The 25,654-nt window shown below is 37.0% G+C and overlaps 1 protein-coding gene across 1 annotated transcript in view; it reads left to right on the forward strand.

Annotated features, from left to right (window-relative positions):
* The window catches only part of DNAH8 (dynein axonemal heavy chain 8), a 318,775-nt gene that overhangs the window by 190,925 nt on the left and 102,196 nt on the right, over positions 1–25,654 (forward strand). The window contains exons 60-73 of the mRNA XM_024122116.2: positions 713–835; positions 2,387–2,517; positions 4,699–4,852; positions 6,173–6,337; positions 7,796–8,022; positions 9,862–9,980; positions 12,387–12,490; positions 13,506–13,682; positions 15,435–15,602; positions 16,125–16,340; positions 19,528–19,665; positions 21,009–21,136; positions 21,944–22,115; positions 23,592–23,747. Of these exons, the coding sequence (XP_023977884.2) occupies positions 713–835; positions 2,387–2,517; positions 4,699–4,852; positions 6,173–6,337; positions 7,796–8,022; positions 9,862–9,980; positions 12,387–12,490; positions 13,506–13,682; positions 15,435–15,602; positions 16,125–16,340; positions 19,528–19,665; positions 21,009–21,136; positions 21,944–22,115; positions 23,592–23,747 (2,178 nt within the window). The remainder of the gene's footprint in view (positions 1–712; positions 836–2,386; positions 2,518–4,698; positions 4,853–6,172; positions 6,338–7,795; positions 8,023–9,861; positions 9,981–12,386; positions 12,491–13,505; positions 13,683–15,434; positions 15,603–16,124; positions 16,341–19,527; positions 19,666–21,008; positions 21,137–21,943; positions 22,116–23,591; positions 23,748–25,654) is intronic.

Below are 25,654 nucleotides of genomic sequence, written 5' to 3' on the forward strand. Positions count from 1 at the left end.
GCATTCTTTCATGTGTTTGTTGGCAATCTGTATATCTTCTTTGGAGAAATGTCTATTTAGGTCTTCTGCCCATTTTTGGATAGAGTTGTTTGTTTTTTTTGATATTGAGCTACATGAACTGCTTGTATATTTTGGAGATTAATCCTTTGTCAGTTGCTTCATTTGCAAATATTTTCTCCCGTTCTGAGGGTTGTCTTTTCGTCTTGTTTATGGTTTCCTTTGCTGTGCAAAAGAGTTTCATTAGGTCCCATTTGTTTATTTTTGTTTTTATTTCCATTTCTCTAGGAGGTGGGTCAAGAAGAATCTTGCTGTGATTTATGTCATAGAGTGTTCTGCCTATGTTTTCCTCGTAGAGTTTTATAGTGTCTGGCCTTACATTTAGGTCTTTAACCCATTTGAGTTTATTTTTGTGTATGGTGTTAGGAAGTGTTCTAATTTCATTCTTTTACATGTAGCTGTCCAGTTTTCCCAAGTGCTAGGGTTCTTGAAGGAAGAGGTCAGGAATGACTTCATACTGGAAACCAACCAGTTAGGTTTCAGGCCTCTGAAAATGGAAATAACTAAAAGTCGACTAATCCATGACAAATTTTTGGAAATCCGTTAGGTTTAAAAAAAATTTTTTTTAGAATTACTTTTGAATGTCTTTACAATTGCTGCTTTCCTAAATTTTGCATCTTAAATATTATTTTTTTCTCTCTCCCCCCACCCATAGGTACCATCCTTTGAATTTCTGTCTGAAAAACTCCAGTTTTACCAGAGACAGTTCAATGATATCATTAGAGGAACATCTCTTGATCTGGTGTTTTTTAAAGATGCAATGACTCATCTTATTAAGGTTCTAACTATTGACTGTTTACTGATATAAATAGATCATATAAAAGCTTGGTAAATTTCACAGATAAACTTTTTCAGAGAATAAATATATAGTATTGGGTAGTGTATAGAAGAAAGTCCATAGGTTGAGTCAGTTCACTGTCTCACAAAACAAAGGCTTAATCAGAAACCACTTATTTGAATCTGCCTACATGGAAGCAAATGTTTTTCAAGGGCAAACTGATGGGTTTTGTGTTCAGAGCTTTAGACTCGCTCGCTGAGTCAAAGAGTTTTACTTTCCTAGACAGTAACCTGGAGAACCCTATGAAAAAAAATTCCCTCCTCAAATTACATTTTGATGTGATGGGAATCCTGTTCCCCATGGAGGAAAAGTTGATGCTTTAAAAAATGTCAGTTTCATGATTGGCTTACAGATTATGGGCAAACTGATGGGGAAAGGGGAAAGGTGGATGTATAGGACTGATAAAAAATAGAAACCAACTAGAGGCACCACCAGAAAAGGAGCATGGCTTGATCCAAGTCTGCAGAAAGGAGTTGTTTATTTGTATAATTTGTAGATCAAAAAAGGAGTTTCTCCAACAAAGTAGGATAGGGAGGTTTCATGAAGAGGAGGCAGTTACTCTGTGTTTATTACAGAATCATCTTCTAAAAACCTAGTGAATTTCCAGGTGCTCTAGGATTGTTTCACATCTATTCAGCAAGTAATTATCGAGTACCCACTGTGGCTAGATCTTGGGGGCCTGGAACCCTGTTCTGGGTGCAAAACCACATAAGTGATTAACATATTTAAAATATAATAGAATTGATACATATCAAGGTGTCTGCCATCTGTAAAACTTGAATTAAAAAAATTCTGTGTACTAGTGATAATGAATTTAGTGATCTGTCTAGACTTTCTTCCTAATCAGTGATATTAATGTAAAAGACAGATTTTTAGCAATGTCTCCAATTGGCCTGCATAAGATTCGAGCCACAATTTGAGCCTTATCCTCCCTGAAGGTATCAACCATAGAAAAACAACACAAGGCTAAAGGCTGTTTCCCTAAGTTTTGTTTCTACAAATGTCTTCCTGCCCCATTTTAAGTAGAATTTTGGTACTTTAAAAAATTTTTCATTGGCAGAGATATGATAGAGGTAGTATTTGTTGTAGAGCTAGGTGTCTACATAAGTCAGTGTGTTAGACTGATTATAATAAGCAAACAATTCTAAACTTCTTTCTACAGATTGGGAAGAGCAGTTCCATTATCCATTGAGTTTGAAAATAATAAAATTACACACACACACACACACACACACACACACACACACATACACGGAAAATAGTTTTGAAATAGGAGATGGGAAAGCCAATTTGTTCTCTTTTTCATGATGTAAATATAGATGGGCAAGGAAAGAACTGGAATTGAATAAATCAATATGAAACCTTTTGCATTAAAGGAAAAAGTCTAATGTAGTCTAGAAGCATGTGGTCAAACCTTGGACCCATTTAGTGCAAGCAAATGTAAACAGTTGAATTCTATTTTCAAATATATACTATTTTGTTTCAAAACAGATTTCACGAATAATCCGAACATCATGTGGAAATGCATTGCTGGTGGGTGTTGGTGGTTCAGGAAAACAAAGTCTTTCACGATTGGCTTCTTTTATAGCTGGGTATCAAATATTCCAGATAACATTAACCAGGTAAGATAAAATGAAACACACCAGTATGTTTTTTTCTATGGTTAATTTCACTGGAGTAAAATGTTTACTTAAAAATTTACAACAATTCGGTGTATTTCTTTTTCAAGAAAACTTTGAGTGTAACGTACATAAAGATATGTACACAAATCATGGGTGTCAAAAAGTAAGTACACCTATGTAGTTAGCTCACAGATAAAGAAATAAAACATCACTAGCACCCAGAAGTACCCCTCAGGGTCATGTCCCAGTCACTACCCTCCCAACAGGAACAATATTCTGATTTCTAAGCCCATTGATCGATTTTGCCTATTTTTTAGCTTTATGTCAGTCAAATCATATGGGATTTACTCTTTTGTGTCCAGTTTCTGTTGCTTGCACTGCTTGTGAGATTCATCCATGATGCTACATATAGCAGTAGTTTGTTCATTTTTATTGCTGTGGAGCCTTCCATTTTACCATATATTACCACAATTTGTTTATCCATTATACTGTTGATAAACATTTGTGGGGTTTTCTTTTTGCAAATATAGCTGTTATGAATATTTTTGTACATATCTGAGTATACTCCTAGAGATAGAAGTGCTGGGTATAATGATGCAAGGGGGAGTGAGTGAGGAGACAAGACAGAGGAGGAAACCTGGAGTGGTTTCCAGAAACCCAGGAAGTAGAGAATTAGCCTGAAACTGTGGATTAAAGCATGAAAAGTGGTGACTAATGTTTCAAAACTTTCAGTGCATTGGATGGGGGCAATAGCCACGTTGCATTAAGGAGGTGAAGAAGCAGAAATAATAAGTTTAGAAACTCCTCAAGAAGTTTAGCTATGAAAGAAAGAAGCGAGAGAGGTCAGAACCTAGAGAGGGGTGTGCTGTGACTGTGTCTATATATTGCAAAAGCAATACCTAACAGTCAGTTTAATTTTTAAAAATGAGCAAAATGGCTTTGTGACTTAACTGACTGGTCAGTGAGAGGGTAACCCTAACAGCACCTGGCCACACCACCTCTGAGGAAGGATGTGGGCTGTGTTGCTCTCATAGGTGCAGCTACTTCTCAGCAAATTAACTTACCAGTTTCCCTTTTTAATGAATTCTCCCTGTTGGGAATTATTTGACAGGACATATGGTCTCTTTTTGATGGCATTCCTTTTGCCAAGGTCTACAAGGTTTTTAACTAAAGTGCCACCCAGAAGGACTTCTAAGGCACTCCTAGTTTAAAAATAGGCTATCTATTCATTTAAATGTACGTATGCTACATCATCTCTAATGCCCACGAAAACCTTTACAAATAGGTAATTATCTTCATTTTGCAGATGAGGAAACAAGCTGACAAACGTGAAGGAACTTTTCTAAAGCTGCAGAGCAGGGATTTGAACCCTGGTCTTTCTGGTTTCAATGCCCATAATCTTTCCACTAGACCCTATGGCTTACACAAAACTCCCTATTACCTGCACTGTGAAACCTCCTTCAAATAAGGGTCTCTTAATAATCCCTTTCATCGATCTACCCACACAGCTTTATATGCAACACTTAAGAAAATGTCTGCTTTATTTTTACACATCACATCGCTTCTGGTAGCACATTCCTTTTGCAGGAAACAGAGTAAACAAAAAAAAAACAAAAGACCAAGATCGTCTCTTTTCATAATCCGTAACCACATAATTGTAACACTTCTATTATTTATATCACATTGCATAATGCATCTTTTTCTGAAGGCTTTCTCTGAATCTAGCTATTTAGTAAGACGTGCAAATTACCACTTTATGTAATTCATCTTTAATTTTATTTGTAATTTATCTTGTTTTCTCACCAATCTAAGCTCGCCCAAATTTCAGATTAGTTTTAAATATTATACATATATTCACTTGGGCAAAAAAATCTGTTACTGAGGACTGTCCGATTGTAGATAATAAAAGTTCATTTCCCTGTTCCCAGTTATTGTTCCTGAGCCACTTCTGGTAAATTCCCCATTTCTCACTTCTCAAACTAAATAAAACCTATTTATGTAGAGAGGTAACATATAGCTATTTAGCTCTGTGTTTTCTAGCAGGCACTGTTACTTAGTATCTATTGGAGCAGGTGCAGATTATGCTCTAATTATCATGGATTATATTGTGTTTTGAAATAAATTATGATTTTGTATATATATATTATTTTATTTAAAACTTCCTGCCACTTCTCTTTTTAGGTCTTATAATGTGAGTAACCTAACAGAGGATTTAAAAGCTTTGTACAAAGTTGCTGGTGCTGATGGCAAAGGCATCACTTTTATCTTTACTGACAATGAAATAAAAGATGAAGCATTTCTAGAATATCTCAACAACCTGCTATCTTCAGGGGAGGTATGTCTCAAAAGTAGAGAAAGAGCTTGTATTTTAAAAATGTAAATCCCAATAGAAAAAGCAGCAACCCTTCAGAAGTGAGGCCATTTAGCACACATTTTTCATTTTAGAAATGATTAATGTATAAGGTTCAATAGATTTTTTGAAGTTTCTCTGAAATTAATGCTGTTCATCTCCAGATATTTTATATGCTTTCTTCCATTTTAAATATGGTTCCTTATTTGTCTCTTCAATCTTCAGTTGGATCCTGTAATTTATTTTAGGAGAAGCAAAGTTTATCTATCTATCTATCTATCTATCTATCTATCTATCTATCAATCAGGAGTATAGAATGGTTGAAAGAGTTCCACAAACTGTAAGTAAGTAAATGTTTGTGTCACCACTGCTGACACCACTTGTATCAGCACTTCTGTGACCACCCACATGCTGGTACTTCATTAGTAGTATGCACAGGACTCAGCATAGTTGGACTTATGGCTAAGATTTATTACAGCAACACAGTAAGGATTCACAGCTGGATCAGTAAAGAAAAAGACACATTGGGGGAGTCTGGGGAAATCCATGTGCATGCTTACTATGTTCTCACTAAAGGGTCCATACAGAATCTGTTTTCTGTCCACATGAAGTGAAGTGCAGAAACACACGTGCTATTTCTGTTTCGGGAAGCCCATATGAGACTCTGAATTCAAGGTCTTCTTGGGAGCTGGTTGTGTAGTCATTCTCTGCCTGGGCACAACTGCCAAAATTCCAGACTCCCAGAAGGAAAGTAGATGTTCACCATCTATCCCAATGTTTGTTTAAATAGTCTAGGTACAGTGGAACAACCTTATCAATTAGTAATGGAGGAGACATTCCAAAAGCCCAGTTCCCAGATGCCAGGCAAGGGCCAGCCCTGCAAGCACACCCTTCTCAAGATCAGACCTGCCGTGTGAACTTTTCCTTTCACAGTGGTGTGTATTGATGCTTACTGGTGCATGATCTAGTTAACTACTTTGGAACCAGAGTTGAGACTGACTGTGAGTCAGAACAGAGGGCATCACTGGACATTTAAAGAGATGATTGGAATGGTAGAGGAGATGGCTTTTTGGTAACAGCTATTTGAGCCAAAGGAAACATAATTTGCTCCTGATTGAGCTGCTGAATAAAAAGTTGCACTCCTATAATCGCTGGCAAACTAGGGATTTGATTGTGGAGATGCAGGAAAAAATATGAAAAGAGATAACATGTGAGGGGAGGGGAGGGGAAGGACCAGACTTTGGCAGTGCATTGGCTGTTGGGAGCTCTTAAAATACTGAACACTCTCTTGTCTATTCCTCAAAGATCTCCAGTTTGTTTGCGCGGGATGAGATGGATGAAATCACCCAAGGGCTGATATCAGTGATGAAAAGGGAGCTACCTCGCCATCCTCCCACCTTTGATAATCTGTATGAATACTTCATTTCAAGATCAAGGAGGAACTTGCACGTTGTTCTCTGCTTTTCTCCAGTGAGTTTTTATTTTATTGATTTCTGTGTAGGAGGAGTTACTTCTTTGAATGTACTTTCTCTGATGAGATGATTTGTCAGAAATGAACACGTGTTACATTGAATTAAAATCAACTCTTTACTAACACCAATCTTCACTGACCAAAATCTCATGCCAAAGTGTGAAAATTTAAAATAGTCATCTTATCAGTGATTATTGCCTAGCCTACAACTTTCATTACCTAGAGACAGAGATTATTTGATTTGTAAGGGATTTGGTGATGTAGTCTTGTTCAGCTCTACCTCCAATATAGACATACCATCTAGAATGTCCCTGACGTAGGATTGAATGTCTCTGTCTCACTGTCCTGTCCAGTATAGTAACCATTAGCCAGGTGTATCCATTTAAATTGTGCTCAGTTAAAATAAAGTAAAAATAAAAATCCAATTTCTCAGTCCCACTAGCTGCATTTCAAGTGCTCAATAGCTACCTGTGGCTAGTGGCTACCATACTGGAAAGCACACATATAGAACATTTCCATCATCACAGAAAGTTCTACTGGGCAGCTCTGCTCTTTGGGGGAAGGGGAGGTATCTCACTAACTTATAGGGCAACTTGCTTAATTTTTAGATAGTCTGATAACCAGAAAGGTCTTCTTTACAAACAGTGGAATTTTGTCTTTGTTTTTTCCCCTGTGATTCTTTTTTTTTTTCATGTATTTATTTATTTTTGGCTGCATTGGGTCTTCATTGCTACTGTGCCTGGGCTTTCTCTAGTTGTGGCGAGCGGGGGCTACTCTTCGTTGCGGTGCGCGGGCTTCTCATTGCGGCGGCTTCTCTTGTTGTGGAGTGCAGGCTCTAGGCGCCTGGGCTTCGGTAGTTGTGGCACGTGGGCTCAGTAGTTGTGGCTCGCGGGCTCTAGAGCGCAGGCTCAGTAGTTGTGGCGCACAGGCTTAGTTGCTCCGTGGCGTGTGGATCTTCCCGGACCAGGGCTCGAACCCGTTTCCCGTGCATTGGCAGGCGGAAGTCCCTTCCCTGTGATTCTATTTGTCCTGTAAAACGAACCTGATCCCTCTCCCACATACAGCTCTTCAGATATTTGGAGAAAGTTTTTGCAGGCTCCCTAAGCCATTCCCTTTTTAGACCAAACACCTCCCGTTCCTTCTGCTGTTCTCATGTGCCCTAGTGTCCAGGCCTTTCATGGTCCTGGCCATCTCGCTGTAGAAGAGATCTAGTCTGTCAGTTTCCTCTTCAAAGGTAGCTCCTAGAATCGAACAGATATAGTCTTAGGACGGGGAGAGTGTGGAAATATTACTTCCTTTCATCGGGACACTTAATTTACATGTTAATGCAGCCCAAGAAGGTTCCTGAAAAAACATTTGTGGTGTCGTATGCTATTGGCTCAGAATACCTAAACGTCCCTCTGGCTGACTTATAATCCTTTTGTGTTTCTAAGGCTTTTTGACTTTTCTGTTGATAGGTTGGTGAGAAGTTCCGCGCCCGCTCTTTGAAATTTCCTGGCTTGATATCAGGCTGCACCATGGACTGGTTCAGTCGCTGGCCGAAGGAGGCTCTGGTTGCAGTGGCCTCCTATTTCATTTCAGGCTATAGTATCGTCTGCTCTAGTGACACCAAAAGACAAGTTGTAGAAACAATGGGCCTCTTTCACGACATGGTTTCAGAGAGCTGTGAAAGTTACTTCCAAAGGTAAGTGACATTACATAAGCATGATAACTACAGAAACACAAAGTTCACTCCAAAGAGGAATTAAATGTAACCTCCAGTAAGAGACTCGTTATAGTGATTGAGCACAAAATCCCAGCTGCACTTAGATATTTTTCCTTGCTTTGATGTTCTAGTGATTATGTATAGAAACGATGATAAGTAAGCGAGATTTTAAAATTAACTAGTATCCATACTTAAGTATCTCTTTCCCTCCAGACCTGAAAGTAACAGACGCTTAATGAATAATTTTATTTCATTAGCTTAATTTAATTTTTTTTGGAAATGACTTAAAATAATTCATTATAAACTGTTTAAAATTAGTTTCTTATTCAAGTGCATTATTTATTTTGATTAAGGAAGTCCACTCTTCTAAAGTTTCATTATTGCCTTATGCTAAGGGAACATTTAGGTTTTGTATTTGCATCATTTAATCTTATCCATGTTTTCATGCCAAATAATTATGAAGCTAAATTTTAATTGACGGCAGAACAGTCCATTCCCTAAAAGCAGAAATGGTGTTCATGATGTGAAAGCTGGTGCTGGCAGTTGAAGAATATAGCATTTTTTCCCAAAGTGTGATAGTCACTGCATACTATTGCTCTGAATAAAGATGGGCCACCCTGGGTCTCTAGAACAGTGGGCTTCTTCCTTAGGGTTAATGCACAGGCTTTAGGGAGTGCAGAACCTCCCAGAAAGACTGGGCCTATTTTTCTGCATAGAGAGACTGGTTAACACTTTAATTGATTTTCCAGGGGGGCAGGGATTCCTGTCTCACAAGTTTGTTTATCCTGTATCATTTTCTTTATTTAAATCCATACTTGGACCATCCTCTTAAATAATTCTAGATAATCTCCCAGATTCTCTTGGTAAATCCGTGTGTATTAATCCTCTCCATTGGGAAGATTTTCTTTCTACTTAACTTGAACTCCACCCCTACTACCATCAACTGTGGAGCTACAAAAACCTACATCTTTATTTTTTTTTAATTTCAGTGTATTTCCCAAAGTTTTCATATCCTCTTAGGTTGTAGAAGTTTATTCTGAAAGCAATATTTATATAATGCTTTAAAAATAGTCATATATATGCCAAAGTCCTTAAAATTTTTTTTAATGTTAAAAATCTTCAGAACTCCAAAAGTGAAATTTTAATATAAAATAAATTTAATTTAATATAAAAATATAATTTTATAGTATGTGAAGATCTCTTCTTTGACTTGAGTTTCTCCTGTATAAAATTATTCCTTTTATTTATTTCTATTGTTAAATGTAATTATTATACTAAAGCCCACAGTGAGTTGAATGTTTGAATCGAGTGTGCCTGATTTCAAGGACTATCCAGCGATTTAGGGGAGAGATTGGTTTTCACCTTTGTAAGCCTACTCAGCTGGTTTTCTAGCAGAGAAGAGGTGTGTAGCAAATACCAGGTGAATGAAAACAGATCTCAGCACAAGTTCATTTCAGCCACTTATCCCTAATATTTGTACAGAATTTTAAAGTTTACAAAGTGTGTTTACATAAGCTGTTTTATTTTTTGATTTTCACAAAATTCTGGGAGGTGTAGGGCAGTGATTCTTTTCTCAGTTTTCCAGATGAGGAAACAGAAGCCCAGAATGGGCATAGGGTCAAGTCAAAACATCAGTTAGAGATTTAGTGTTCTTTCTGCCTCTCCTCTAGGTTTCCATTCACAATCCCTGCCCTCTTGCTAGTGAATCACTCTCCAGAATTACACTGATTTCACAGTGAGAAGAGCGTCTCTATTGACATTTTAGGAGAGTATGTCAGAATGATAGAGGTGAAGATCTTTTTTCTTTTCTACTTTCAGATACCGCCGAAGAGCACACGTGACTCCCAAGTCTTACCTCTCATTTATAAATGGTTATAAAAACATTTATGCTGAAAAGCTGAAATATATTAATGAACAAGCTGAACGTATGAATATTGGTAAGTGGAACAGAATCTTATCTTTTAGGTCTTGTCTGATAGGGATCTCAATATTTTGTTTGGTGGATATTGTTGTATTTGAAAACAAAATATTGATTTTCTTGTTAGTAATAGATTATTTTGAGGGATACCCTTATGGGTCTTTTGACCTGTCAAGAAACTCTGGGCAGAAAAAAATCTAAACAGAGGTGGGCTTTTTTTTTTTAATTGATGTTAACTAAATTTATTGAGGTGATCATTTTGCAATACATACATATATCAAATCATTATGATGTCCACCTTAGACTAATATAATGTTACATGATAATTAAAAAAAAAGAATCTATACTCAGCCATAAAAAAGAATGAAATAATGCCATTTGCAGCAACATGAATGGACCTAGAGACTATTATACAAAGTGAAGCAAGTCAGACAGAGAAAGAAAAATATATAATATCACTTACATGTGGAATCTAAAAAATGATACAAATGAACCTATTTACAAAACAGAGACAGACTCACAGATTTTGAAAACAAACCTACGGTCACCAAAGGGGAAAGAGATGGAGGGGAGGGATAAATTAGGAGGTTGGGATTAACATATACACACTACTAGATATAAAATAATCAACAAGGACCTACTGTATATAGCACAGGGAACTCTACTCAATACTCTGTAATAACCTTTATGGAGAAAGAATCTGCAAAAGAATAGATTTATGTATATGTATAACTAAATCACTTTGCTGTACTACTGAAACTAGCACAACATTGTAAACCAACTATACTCCAATATAAAATAAAAATTAAAAAAAAAAGAATCTGTTCTGTTCGTATATACCATGTATGTGACCACTGTGTACACACATATACAAATGACACTGACTGTAAAGTAGTAAAACTAATTTCACCAGCTATAAGGGAAGACAGTTCACTATATTATAGTTAACACATTTTATTTATAGCTGCTGTGATAGAGGTGGGCAGTTTTTCTTCCAGAAGCATTTTTTTCAACTCCTTCAACTTCGGGTCCACCCTGTTGGTCAGTGAGTCACCACAGTCACTGAGTTGCTGCTTGCAGATGGGGAAAAGCCAGCTCTTGGGAACACCACAATTTCAGTTTTGGTTTCATTACAATTTCCCTCAATTTGTGTAAACTTTGCCGTGTTAATGCTTCTCAAATTTCTAACAAAGAAAAAGACAAAACAGAAACAAAAATGAACAAATAAAAACAAAAAGAGAGTTTACGTGAGCAATGATTTTATGAGTGTCTAGTATATGTAGCATAAGCAGGAAAAGTGTAAATGGAGACCGATTTTATGTCCAGAAAGCATTTGGCCCAAATAATCCAAAACACCTTAGTGCTGTCTTTTCACGTCTACACAGAACGTGGTCACAAAGCATAAAGGTCTGTGAAGTTATGGTGATGATAAGAACCCTATGAGAGAAACTTTCTTCTGTTGTCTTTCTAATGGCTCACCTTCTTGAAGCTTGTCTATGTGATGCTCTAGACTCAGGGGTGTGCTGAAGCTACTTGCACTGGCTCGTGAGAACTGACGGTTAAATTAGGAATTTTATGATCTGGTTGCTAACATAACCTTTATTAAAAATTAATTAACTTACAATTAAATTAATTATGTTAAAAGTGAGGGCAATAAATACTCAAAACTCATTACTTCTTAGCTATTTTTACTTTATTTTACTTTTATTAATGTTCTTTAGGAACATTATTATTTCTATTCTATCTGTGTGGTAGAAATATTATATAATGGTGTATTACTGAGAGAACCTCTTGGTAGCTTGAAATCAGACATGGTGGGAGTATTTACACCACAGAAACTGGAAACCATACAAATAAGTGCCCTCACCCCAGACCCTGATGCTAAATGTTTACCAATACAACTCCATCTAGAGCCCAGTTGGAATGTGAGAAATTTAGTTAACCAGTTATTTTTCACTAGAGCACTGAGATTCTCAGAGCCAGTTGCAGAAGTTTTAGCAGTTATTTTCATTTTTATAGCAGAGAACCACAAAAAACATTAATATATTGTCTGTCTCATTTGCCATGTCAGCTGCAATATGATTCAAAGGCAAAAAAATGATAGTTACAAAGCCAAGGAAAGCATAAGTTTGTCAAATAAGTTCCCTGGCTAAATTCAGCTTACTCATTGTAGCAATGTGACTTTCCCTTAAATGTAACTAGATGATATTCTTCAGTCAGAGCTATTTTCATTTCCTGATGAAACTCTCAGAAATATGGTCAGTATTGTTGCTCCTAAAATATGTATATTTTTAAAGCATTTTGTCCATAATTATTTTGTGTTTGTTATAGTACAAATTATGGTGCCTTATAAGTAGTAAATATTGAATAAATGTTTGATGAGGGGATAGTCATATACTCAGTATATATGTGTGTATTTGTAAAGGCCTTGATAAGCTGATGGAGGCAAGTGAATCTGTTGCAAAACTCTCTCAAGATCTTGCAGTCAAGGAGAAGGAATTGGCAGTGGCATCTGTAAAAGCAGATGAAGTGAGTTGGCATTTATTTTATCACTACTGTGAAGAATATTTTTCCATATTAAAAAAAAAGCATTGTTTAAAAACGTTATTAAAAAGTAAACAGGGTATAAGCCTACAGACTATTTCTGGTAAGATAATGTTTACAAAGACCATTAGATATTTTTGTTTAACTTATACCAAGACATACCTAAACTATTATATCCTCTACTTGGTCTAAGACTATTTTTTTCTTCCCTGGTTCTGTTTGTCTCTCTTGTTTTCTGTCATCTGTTTAGGAAATTTCTGCTTGACTGCAAGTTATATTTGGTCTTCTCTTTAAGTTCCCTGCATGCTCTAGGTTTCTGGGATAACCCAAGTCCCATCTGAAGTTTGTGTTGAGGAAGGAAAAGGATAAAAAGAAGAGTTGGTTGAGTTTGTTTGTTTTTTTAAAGATACTCCTCCCAAGGTGATAGGGATATATGTGGGCTGCTCCTTTATCTACAACTCCTCCCCCCGGTCTCAGACCGCTTTCAACTTCCACTCACTGAGAGTCAGTTGAGAATGGATACTTAAGTCTTGACCCTTAGCCAGTTACTGAAATGAGAGAGATAGCATAGGAGAGACATTTAGCATATGACATATGGTAGGCACTTAGCACCCTGACGTATGGTACGCACTCAAATATTAGCTATTTTTTTGTTATTACTTGAGGCTTAATATGACTTCTGACCTTATTCTATTGCACTGATGTTAAATAGTTTTAAATTTCTAGAAATTACATAGAGTAGAAATATCATTTTTCTGAAAGCTTAAAATATTTATTTATATAGTTCATGCCTGAAAGAAGCTTGGGAAATAGAAGACTGCAAGACTGCTCAAAGGAGTTACTTTAATACACCTTAAAATATAGACAACTTAGATGGGGAATAAATTTGCTCTTATTCTTGTTTTACATTATATTGAATAAATATTCTCTCACTACTCAAATCTGTAAATTGTGCTGGAAAGGTTTCTATTTACCCTCATATGTTTCCTCAATTTAACAGGTATTAGCAGAAGTCACAGTAAGTGCTCAGGCTTCAGCCAAAGTAAAAAATGAAGTGCAGGAAGTAAAAGACAAAGCCCAAAAAATAGTGGATGAAATTGATAGTGAAAAAGTAATAGCTGAGACCAAGCTCGAGGCAGCTAGACCTGCACTGGAAGAAGCAGAAGCAGCCCTGAATGTGAGCAGTGCATTGTTATCTCTCCCAACACAAGTCCTAGCAGGCACCATGTTTTGTTACATGAAATTAACTATGGAATTTTTGTAATCAGAAAACTGAGTTGAATTCTTAATGTGATTTATAATTTCTGAGTCTTGAAACAAATTTTTCTGTTGATTACATTTCCTAAGTTTTACCTTTTTTAAGTCTTTACTTCCCATAACTTATTTTCATTCTCAAATCAGCTTTCCATGAGAACCGAGGAATAATGCTAGTGATTATTGGCTTAAACTGTAGCCTAAGGGATTCAGATTATTTAGAGAGCCTTCTCAGTTCCTTCAGCATCCCAACTAGCCTATGTCCTGCAGCCTTTAACCTTTTTAAAAATCCCCTTGTGGTTCCCATTGCTCTTAGGATTAAAGTCCTGAGCTAGGTATCCACAGCTGTGAGGCAAGAAGATCTCCATTTGCCTCTCATGACCACATGATAGATGATCTGGAGTAAAATTTACTTAACTCTCTTGGGTCTCAATCAGGATTCTAATTCTTTATTGATCCTTGAGGGATCAATGTAAGCATTAAAAGTAATGAATAGTTTGCTGGGCACATAGGAAGTACTCAATAAATATTAGTGCTACTGCTGTGATAACCTGGCTCCTGTCTACCCCTTCAATTTTATCTCTTGTCATTTTGTCCCTGCACACAGTATGATCCAGCCATAAAGAAACAGCTACAGGCTTCTGCAGTAATTATGGTCTGTTACCTTTAAATGGGTCTCTCCCTCTGCCAGGAATGCTTTCTACTTTTCCTAACTTTCACTAACTAGTAAGAGTCAGTCTTCAAGACCAAGCTCAGATCTCACCCCTTCCAGAAAATTTTCAATTCTTCTGGACCTCCTTTGTTTTCCTATCACTCCTATACTTCTATCATGGCAAATAATCATAGTTTAGGGTAATTGTGTTTTCTCTTTCTTTTCCTTGGAGGACTCTGAGGACAGGGCTGTTTTTGGTTTGCTTTTGTTTTATATGGGAGAATGCTTGTAGTTGTTAAATAAATGAATAGATTTAGGATCATCATTTAATAAAATCATGACAATGATCAGGACACATTCTCCACCCTAACTCCTTTTGTGGGTCCTATGATAACACACAAGAGACTGATCACTGGACCAAACAAGTCTTAGGAGTTTTTTATTGATCATATGATGTCCCAGTCCTTCTTGACTTGAATGTCAGGTAATACCTTATTTCAAACCCAGCTCACAGATAGAAACTTCCAAAAAGATTTTTATGAGCCATATGTTACAATAACTTTTCTTGTCTCCTTCGAATTCCTCTCCCTTCCATGGACAGGGCAGCCCTCAAAATAAAAACTGAAGGTGAGGTTTCTGATATTCAAGACCTTGCCCCTCTTTTAATATCCATATAATATAGATTCTGTGCTTTGAAGATGCAAATTATCTAAATGTTACACATTAATGATGGTTGTTGCTAACAGAGGTCTGGGGTGGTGGGCAATGAATGGTACTGATACACTAAAGCAATTCATTGAGGGCTACAGGGGAAAAAAATGAAAACAAAGAAACAGAAACCCCAATTTAAACAATGAAAGAGCCATTATCTTGGAATGCAAACCCTTGAGGAGATAATGTCAGGGATTGGGGAGAAAATATGTTTTAAAGTTTTCCACTTTAATTATTTAAAAGTATGAGATTTCCACATGACTAGGAATACTACTTACCAAAAAATATTCTGATCCCTAACCCTAAATACAGACTATCAAGCCAAATGATATTGCCACAGTCAGGAAACTTGCAAAGCCCCCTCATCTTGTTATGAGAATCATGGACTGTGTTCTGTTACTATTTCAAAAGAAAATTGACCCTGTCACTATGGATCCAGAAAAACCTTGCTGCAAGCCATCATGGGGAGAGTCATTAAAAGTAAGTAAAATCTATCTCTGTTAAGTCCTGTGAGGTGTACCAGGTGTCCACATCCCAGGATACTCAATATAGACCAGACACACTGGCAGACAATAATCAATCATTGTGTACTGAAGAGTTTTTCTTAAACTGCATCTCCAAAAATGTAAGTGGGGAAAGATTTTAAAGCTGAATGCCCTCTTTTTATAAAATCTGTCCAGAACCTGTAGGTAGTATTGGCACAGTCTTGATGTCATCCCAACCCAGTCTCCAAAGGGGGGTTTGTGTGGTTGGTGGCATTTAGATGCACTCACTAGATGGGAAACTTACATTGTTTTTCTTCTTGAGGCTTCACTATAGAAACGGGAAGACAACCTGCAATTTACAGCTTTAGGTTGACTGCTGCCATAGTCTTGATTTGTATGTTTAGAGCAAATCAATTATTACTTCTTTGAAAAAAATTCAATTTAGAAGTACATACTAACTCAGGAAGAAAGTACACATTTTCTTCCAGAGCTTACAGGCTGTAATACTCTTTTTCAGTTGATGAGTGCGACAGGATTCCTGTGGAGCCTTCAGCAGTTCCCCAAGGACACAATAAATGAGGAGACTGTTGAGTTACTACAGCCATATTTTAACATGGATGATTACACTTTTGAAAGTGCCAAAAAAGTCTGTGGGAATGTGGCTGGTCTGCTGTCTTGGACACTTGCTATGGCAACATTTTATGGTGTCAACAGAGAAGTGTTGCCTCTGAAGGTAAAAGTTTCCCTTCTTCTCCCAGCAAATCAATTCTTAATAAAATCATTCATCGTTATTGCTGCCATTAAAAGACAAAGCATAATGTAGTCTAATAAAGGTAGGTTTCTCCGTTACCAAATTTTCCTTTTTCTCTGTATGTCCTCTCACAAGTTCTCATTCTTTTTATATCTGTTACATGTTTCTTGGCCTTGCAGACAAGAAACCAAAATCAACTTGTTAACTTAAACTAGAAGTGAACTTATTGGGAATAATAATTGAACTGTCATGAAAGAAAACTGGCCATATCTTTAAAGTTTGGAGATTAGGTTTGGAGACTGAATTTGATTATGATATTCCAAACAAAATTTATGAAAATTAAGATCAACACCTAGAAATGTTTTAAATTTCAAAGACAGGAAGAGAACCTTATAGGCATCTAAGAAACAAAGTTTAAAAGGTTGCTTACAAAAGAGGAGAGATCAGGATGTGCCCAGACTTGCCACAACCCTAAATACTAGAAAATAATGGAAAACATATGCAGAGTACTGAGGAGGAAATTAATGGGGTCCAAGAATTCAGTCGCTGGCCAAACTGCCCTTAATGGGAACAAAAGACAAAAAGACATTCTTAAGGATGTGATTTAAATGTTGAGGGATAAACACACACTCTCTCTGTCTCTTTCACACACACACACACACACACACACACAAACACACACAAACACACACACCATCTATACTGGGCCAGATTGTCCTTTATGTCTGAGAGAAGAGAAATACATTCTCAGGAGTGCAAAGGATTCATAAAATATATCACCCAGACACACACTACCCCCAATCCCCACCCCCTAACCTGTCCCATAAAGCTAAAAGGGTTGAAAGTGGTTGCTCTTTCCACTTTGTTGAAAGTGGCATGGAAAGTGGTGAGCGGGTGGGCAGCAGAGGGTTACTGTTTTCTAATAAACCTTATAGAAATGGCTGCCTCTTTAAATTCTGCACATAGGTAGCTTTGAGAAAATTTAAAGTTTTAACAAAGGGAAATGATGAGCAAATATAGAAGACACACCCAAACAAAAAGATACCAAGAGAGAAATGTTACTATAAATGTAGAATTCAAGAAAAAAAAAAAGCACTTAGAAGAACAGTTATTTTTATTGATAAAAATTATGATCCATAGTGAGACTTAATTGTAATAATGCTTTATGTGATAAATAAAATAGCGTCAAGTTACATAAGGCAAAATCCATTAATAGTTTAAGTGGAGTTTTTTAACAAAAAAGAAAATCCTGTAATTTGATATTGTGGCATATGCTATCAATCCACAACAGGTCTGGTAGGCAGAGGGCCAGCTCTAGAAGGGACCGTGCTTGGCTTAATGCTCTACTATCACCCTCTTAATTTTTAAACAAGGGGTTCTGCATTTTCATTTTGCACTTTTGTGTAGCCAGTCCTGAGTAGGCATAAATTAATAATTATATAGAGATTTTACACTATATTTTTTAAGGTTGAATAGTTACATTGAACTTTCTTCATATGAACAAAGAATATCAAATTATTTCCAGTGTCCAAGAAACATTTACAAAAATTGATGATATTCAATTCTAGAAGAAGACTTTGATTCAATTCCCAAAAGCAAAAATTTCTGAGACCTCATTCTCTGACTATAACAATAAAAATAAAATGCTTATTTTTTTTTAAAAAAGCTAGTCACTTCTATTTAGAAAATGATTACAAAAAGCTAGTTACCAAAGCTTTTGTGCTGCAGCCAAAATGCTACCTTCTTATCCTTTAAGTGAATCAAAGAAACTAAGCACTCCAGTATATATATACTCTCTTATAAGCATAGACACACACACAGACAATTTAAGGAAAGTAGAAAGAGCTAATAAAAATAACATTAAAAATTAGAAAAAAGTAGTAAAATTAAAGAATTGGTGCTTTGCAAAAAACATATATATGAGATATGTAATGAATATAAAAGATAAATCCATATAATTATAGATTTAAATAATTAAAAAGCAGAATCTAAAGTTATTTGTAAATATATTAGAAAATCTAAATGAACTTAAAATTTCCTGAGAAAAAGAGCTAATTTCAAAAAACCAAATATTGAGAAAGAAAATAAGAAAGTTGCAAAGGAACTTCAACCCCAGAAGGCTCTAGGGCTATATTACTTTACTGATTAATTACTTTAAATTTATAAGAAACATAATTATCATGCTATAGGACTTAGAGAAAGAGGAAAAACTACTATTATAGTAATTTCACTTCAAAAAATCTGTACCAAGAAAACAATCCTAAATGTTTACATACCCAATAGTATTCAGCACAGCATTATTTATAATAGTTTAAAATGGGCAGATGACTTCCCAGGTGGCGCAGTGGTTAAGAATCCATCTGCCACTGAAGGGGACCCGGGTTCGAGCCCTGGTCCGGGAAGATCCCACATACCGCGGAGCAACTAAGCCCATGTGCCACCACTACTGAGCCTGCGTGCTGCAACTACTGAAGCCCGCATGCCTAGAGCCTGTGCTCTGCAACAAGAGAAGCCACCACAGTGAGAAGTCCACGCACCACAACGAGGAGTAGCCTCCACTCGCTGCAACTAGAGAAAGCCCGCATGCAGCAACAAAGACCCAACGCAACCAAAAATAAATTAAAAATAATAATAATAAAAAAATGGGGAGGAGGGGAGAAAGACATGTCTAAAAGTAAGGCAAAAGTTAAGTAAATGATGATATATCCAAATTGTGGGATATTATGCAGTCATATAACTAAAGTTAAGTAAATGATGATATATCCAAATTGTGGGATATTATGCAGTCATATAACTAATGTTCATGAAAAAGTGTTTAAGGATGTGAGGAAATTATACTACTCTAAGTGAAAAAAAAAAAAATCAAAATGCTAGTTATCCACTTCTTGACACAATACTCACAGACTCTTTCTGGGTAAAATCATGAGTAATTTTTTTTTCTCCTTCCCATACATTTCTGCGATTTCCATATTGAACATTAATAATTAAAAGGAAAAGAATGAACTTTAATGAAATTTCTCTGCTTCCCCAGCTGAAGACAACGAAACAGATGACTTCTAAATAGGGCAAAAATTATGTAGTAACTTATGCTATTATTTACCAATTAAAAGCATGAATGTTTTGTACCACTAATACACCTCTACACTAATCACGTCTTCTTCCTTTTAAGGCTAACTTGGCCAAGCAGGAGGGCCGTTTAGCGGTTGCCAACGCTGAACTGGGGAAGGCCCAGGCACTGCTGGATGAGAAGCAAGCTGAGCTGGATAAAGTGCAAGCCAAATTTGATGCTGCAATGAATGAGAAAATGGTGAGATTAAATACACAGAAATTACTAATACGACGTACTGAAATGTTACACAAGTTATGTGTTGTGTTTAGAAATTAGGCAAATGTTTACACTGAAAAAATATTTACCTGAATGCCCTTACTCACTGGCTATGTCTACTTATTTTGGATCTTCAACACTCCACATTCTTTTTTCTGTTTTTAGTAATTATTTTGTATAAGAAGAAGCTGTGATGTCATACCTAAGAGTATTGACTTTTGAGTCAGAAAACTAGGTTTGATATCCAGTTCAGTCACTTATGAATTGGGCAGTTGGGGGTGATTGACCAACTTTATCTGTTAAATACAGATAAAGCTACAACCTTATGGTATAGGTTGTAAGCAGTGGTGGTCTGGTAAACGTTCAACACTCAGCTTGTTGGGGCAGAGGCTAGGGGGGAGAAAAAAGCCTTGATTTGCAGTGTTTGCTGATTTCTGTGGTCTAGGTACCCCCTGCCACTGTCCATTTTAAGCCGTCAATGTGACAAGACGACACATGTATGGGAAAAGATACAGCATGCCATTATATACTATTTCCACCATGCAGATGCAATGAACTTAACCTCAAGAGTACAGATAATATGAAAATGTAGTAAATAACTAGGAATTAATGAATTTTAATTATTTATTACCTTTAACATAAGTTTATGTAATTTAGTTGTGAGCTATGTAATTTAATTTTTAATAATGGCTGTGTTTAACACCAGCTCACAAATTTTCTGAAAAATTTAACAACTGACTCTTTTGAGCTGATACAAGCTGGCTTCAGCATACTACTGTCGTGTAGGATTTTTCTGGGGAAAAAAATCCTTTGTAAACTGCAAAGAACTCAGAATTATTATTAAATCCAAGAAAAAGGTATGTTTATTGTTTTGAGAATATGTAATAGAAATACTATTTAAGTTATGTGATTTGGATTCTCTCTTACAAAATGGCTCTTCTTGAAATTTCGTAAGGTAAAATAACTATATTATGAATGAATTACAAGAATTTAATATGTAAAATTTTAGATTATATTTATTTTGCAAATTAAGAAACTCCTCTATGTATTTTTTTTTTTTCTTTTGCGGTACGCGGGCCTCTCTCTGTTGTGGCTCTCCCGTTGCGGAGCACAGGCTCCAGACGCGCAGGCTCAGTGGCCATGGCTCACGGGCCTAGCCACTCCGCGGCATGTGGGATCCTCCCGGACTGGGGGTCAGCAGGCGGACTCTCAACCACTGCGCCACCCGGGAAGCCCCCCTCCATGTATTTTTATGTGTGAATATAATGGATGCTTGATAAGCAATTTAAGAAGCTCTTTGAGACATTCTCCCTTTTTGAATGTAGGATTTGCTTAATGATGCTGACATGTGCCGGAAAAAGATGCAGGCAGCTTCCACCCTCATCGATGGATTGAGTGGAGAAAAAGTCCGATGGACTCAGCAAAGCAAAGAGTTCAAAGCTCAGATTAATAGGTATAAATTTTGGTCTTTGATATAATTGCTTTCCTTCTTAGTCATCACCCCAAAGGCCACCTCTTTGTGGCATGGGGGAACATAAAGTCTCATTCCTTGAAGTGCTTTTCTCCTCTGTTTCCATATCCCCATCTCAGAATCCCATCATCTAAGAAGTGCTTAGAGCTTGAGTCCCACACTCTCAGTAAAATGGAGAAGGAAGAAAACTTGGTGAAACATTTTTAACCTCAATTTTTGTTCAACAATGTGGGCTTTCGGTGTGAGAATGCTTCTAATATTGTCTGGATTTGCCAGAACAGTCTAGTTACTGGTTCCAGTTCTATACTGTTCACCTCAAGGATTTTGAAAGTGTGGATCGACAGTTTGTTCTAAATGGAAAGGTATCTTGGTCTGGTGTCTTCTGAAAACTGAAAGAGAGGGAATGAGAGGGGCGTAGGAGAATGGCAAAAAAAAAAAAAAAGAGGATGAAGAAGAAGTAGTGGTTAAATCAAGATTGAATCTGAACAAGACTAGGGCATGGGATGGGAAAAGGATGCTTTCCTCATCTGGAAGTCAAGCTTCAGGACCTGTAGGCTTCAGAAGGGAGCCTTCTTTCTTGCTCCCTGACTTACTCCGAATGAGGCCACCTTACCCCGTTTTGAGCCTTTAGGCTCCTTTTTGCATGGTCTCTCCATGTCTGGCTGCCAAGTGTTAAGCTGGGAGCAAAGAAGGACTTCACCTAGTAACAAAACTGCCTGGTGGCCTTTCAAACTCCTTACTGGGAGAACTTAAAATGTGTTAGTGATTCACTTTGTTTTTTCTTAACAGACTTGTAGGTGATATTCTGCTGTGCACTGGATTCCTTTCCTATCTTGGTCCTTTCAATCAGATATTTAGGAACTATTTGCTTAAAGATCAATGGGAGGCAGAGTTGAAAGCACGGAAGATTCCTTTCACTGAAAATCTGAATCTTATTTCAATGTTGGTGGATCCTCCAATAGTAAGTGTTACTTTCCTTACAGCATTATTTGAATTTCATTTTATTTCCTACTCACTAAGAAATTAAGGTACACCTAATTTTTTTCTTTTGGCCTTTAATTGGAAAGATTGTTTTGAAAATGCTAAAGTGTTACAAAATTTTTTTTTCTTTGTGATACAAAAGTTCTTTTGCATTTTAAGAAATCTTGCTTTCAAATTAATACCAATTGCACTGCTATGAGTGAAAAGATCATTTGTGAGTTATAGGCTTGCTAATACTGAGCTCTTCTAATAACCCTCCATTATTTACACCAGTTCTATTAAATCACATTTTCTTACAAACATTCTAGGAAAATGTAGGTGTTAGCTGGCCGTAAGTACTGGTATTAACTTTCTTTTGATCATTAACGATCTTTTTATAATGTCCAACATGATCTGACATCACTGAGTAATAGCATGCACTGCTGTACTAACCTTCCTTGCTGGGAATTTGATGCCGCTGTCAATTTTTAGTATACCTTACAGAGCTCCTGTGGTATGAAATGCTTTCCAGGCAATCTGTATTCAGGAGCTGCTTTTTGATTTGTAAATATGTTCCCCAGTTGCAGTTTCCCGAGGAAAGCCAAACTATTAATTTCAAGTTACCGCTATTTAAAAGTCAAAAAATAATCTTTTTCAATTCAAACAGTGTTCAACTGGTCCTTACAGGGAAGAGTAATGTATTGGAGACGCACTGGGCACAGGTGAGGTGAAGTGGGCCAGGATATTCTTTGTCGATTGTGGCCTTTGGTGGAGCTGGGATAATTTAACAAAGGTGGAGGCTGGTTGGCTCATTGGATCTTGGATGATTTTGTTGACCACGTGGAGCCAGACTGGCAATTCCCTCTTGATTTTGAAAGGAAATATTAAGAAAAACGTCATTAATGAGTTCCTACCAATATAATATTTCATGTCCCCTAATTTCTCTGCCTCCAGCTATGCAATGTCCCTTCCCCCATGTAAGCAGAACCAGAGGGCAGGAAGGGGAAGTTTCAGACACTTAACCCTTAGGGCTTACCTACTCTGAGGTCTCAGAATATTCATTATCTCCACCACCTCCAGCCCATCTGGATCCCACCACCCGCCCCGTCTCACCATATTTCAAGTCCCTGCCGTGCTCTGAATGTTCAGCAACCATGCTTCAGAATCCCCAAATCAGGTTTAATATGCAATCAATTTACAATATTTCCTCATAAGTATGAAAACACAATATAAAGGACTAAACCTAGTCTTGGGTTACTAGAGAAAGGATTTATTAGATGATAAATCTGTTTCTTTTAATTTGATGTTGTTTGGTTCACATTTACGAGTTTGGTTTTTTTTCTAGGTACTTGTTCCATAGTCTCAATGGGAAAAATATGTCCAAATTTTAAATTATTTTATATCATGGCACTGTTAATCACTAACGAAAGCCTTCCTGTGTTCCTTTGAATGGCCACATCCATTTCCTGTTGTTCAGATTGGTGAGTGGGGGCTGCAGGGATTACCAGGAGATGACCTCTCCATTCAGAACGGCATCATTGTGACAAAGGCCACCAGATACCCACTTCTTATAGACCCACAGACTCAAGGCAAAACTTGGATTAAATCAAAGGAAAAAGAAAATGACTTGCAGGTATGTACCATTTGGTGCATGGGAAAATAATCTTGAAATCATGGCGTTTTCCCACAATTTCAGTTGAATCTGTCAGTCATAAAGTTGTCATCTCTATGATGATAATTGTTTGCTACTTTATACCCTTGAGTTTTGTAACAGTGATTTGGGACAAATGCTCTGATTATTTTCTCTTTTGTGCTCTCTCTTGATCTCACTCTCCTTCTCTCTGTCCATTTCTCTGGCTCAGTTGCTTTTGCCAGTGTTGGATGTGGCCTTTATTCTGGGCCTTGAGTTGGGGCTTATAAGAAAAGGACAAAAATAAGACTTGTGATTCCTCAGTTTGAGGCCATTTGCTCCAACCTAGCTCAGCCACTTGGTAGTACCACATAGCATGCTAGAGTCCAGTATTGGAGTTGGATTCTACCAAGGTGTTAATCCTAAGGCAGAGGTAGACAAAGGCAGGATTCCAACATTCCTGGCTCCTTTGGAGATCTTGTTACATTGATGTTTCAATTCAGTATTACAATATGGACTATTCATTGTTTCCTCGATACTGTTCCCAGTTCCAAGCCTTCTGTATGCATAGTTTTGCTTGTACTACGTCTGCTAACCAGAATGTCTTCTCCACCCAACTGCCCACTTTACTTACATCCCAGATAAAAATCTTAAACATTATTCAAAGTCCACATCCAATGCTACTTTTACCCAAACTTGCCTGAGTCGCCAGCTTAATATAGCCTGTCCTGACTCCTCACGCATCTTGTATTTCTGTTATGGACAAGGAGCCTGCCTTAAATTATTGTTCTTTGCACGTTTGTCTTTTATCTCTAATGTACCATAAACTTTTTGTTAGCAAGGCTTATGGTTTTACACCATCTTTATATTTTCTGCGCAGCTCTTTGTATAGGGTAGTAATTCTGATATTTATTGAATTAAATGAATTAATCAAAGTGTGTCATCATTACAGGAAAACAAACAAACAAACCCAGAAAAATCATGTGGTCATCTTGATAAATGCAGAAGAAGCAGTTGGTAAAACTTAACAGCTATTCATGATAAAACTTCCAGCAAACTAAGATTAGGAGAGATCTTCCTTAATCAGATAAAGAGTATTTACAAAAAACCTACAAGAAACACCATATTCAATGGTGAAGTATTGAAAGATTTCCTTCTGAGATCAGGGCTTTGCAGGCATGTGGACACTGTCTAGCACTCTGGATCACCTCAAGATACTCCTACCTCATTAAGACTCCAGTCTATGTTTACTTAGAAAACCCAGAAAAATCCTGGGAAGTGAGCATAAGTGAAGAGTTAAGGGAAATGGGGTTGATGAGAATGCAGTTCCTGAGGAGCTGTATACTCAGAAGTGCATGAGTGGCATGTACTGGAGCACTCCTGCTCCTGAACTTAGCTCCCTGGATCCAGCTCAGCTATAACTTGTCCCTGGCTCCCTTCCTCACTCCTCTTGTCTCCCTTGGCTGTTGATCTCCCTGCTCATCTTATTCTTATTTTTCCTGATTGTGTCTTTATCTCTCCATTTCGGCATTAAACTCATTGATAGCCTTCAGTCATGTCCTTCCTGATGCAACCCTGTCCCAAGAAGCTTCTTGAGGAAGTACCAGAAATATGCCAGAGACACTTCCTTATTTTAAAAACCATCAACTGCTAGGATGTAAGCAAATTGAACTGCATCCTTTTTACTCAGAAAACATTATTTTTCTGAATATGTGGATAAGCACATGCACAAACACAAATAAAAGAAAACAAAATGAAACAAAACTATTATTTCTGTGCTTGGGAAGGAAGGCAAAATGAAAAATGAAACACTTTATAAATGAAAAACAAAACATATTTTATATGTCCAGGGCTGCATCAAGGCCATCTTCAATGCCATCTCCAGCACCTACAGCTATGACCTCTGGAAA

This window comes from Physeter macrocephalus, chromosome 18 (genome assembly GCF_002837175.3).
Source record: "Physeter macrocephalus isolate SW-GA chromosome 18, ASM283717v5, whole genome shotgun sequence".
NCBI lineage: Eukaryota > Metazoa > Chordata > Mammalia > Artiodactyla > Physeteridae > Physeter > Physeter macrocephalus.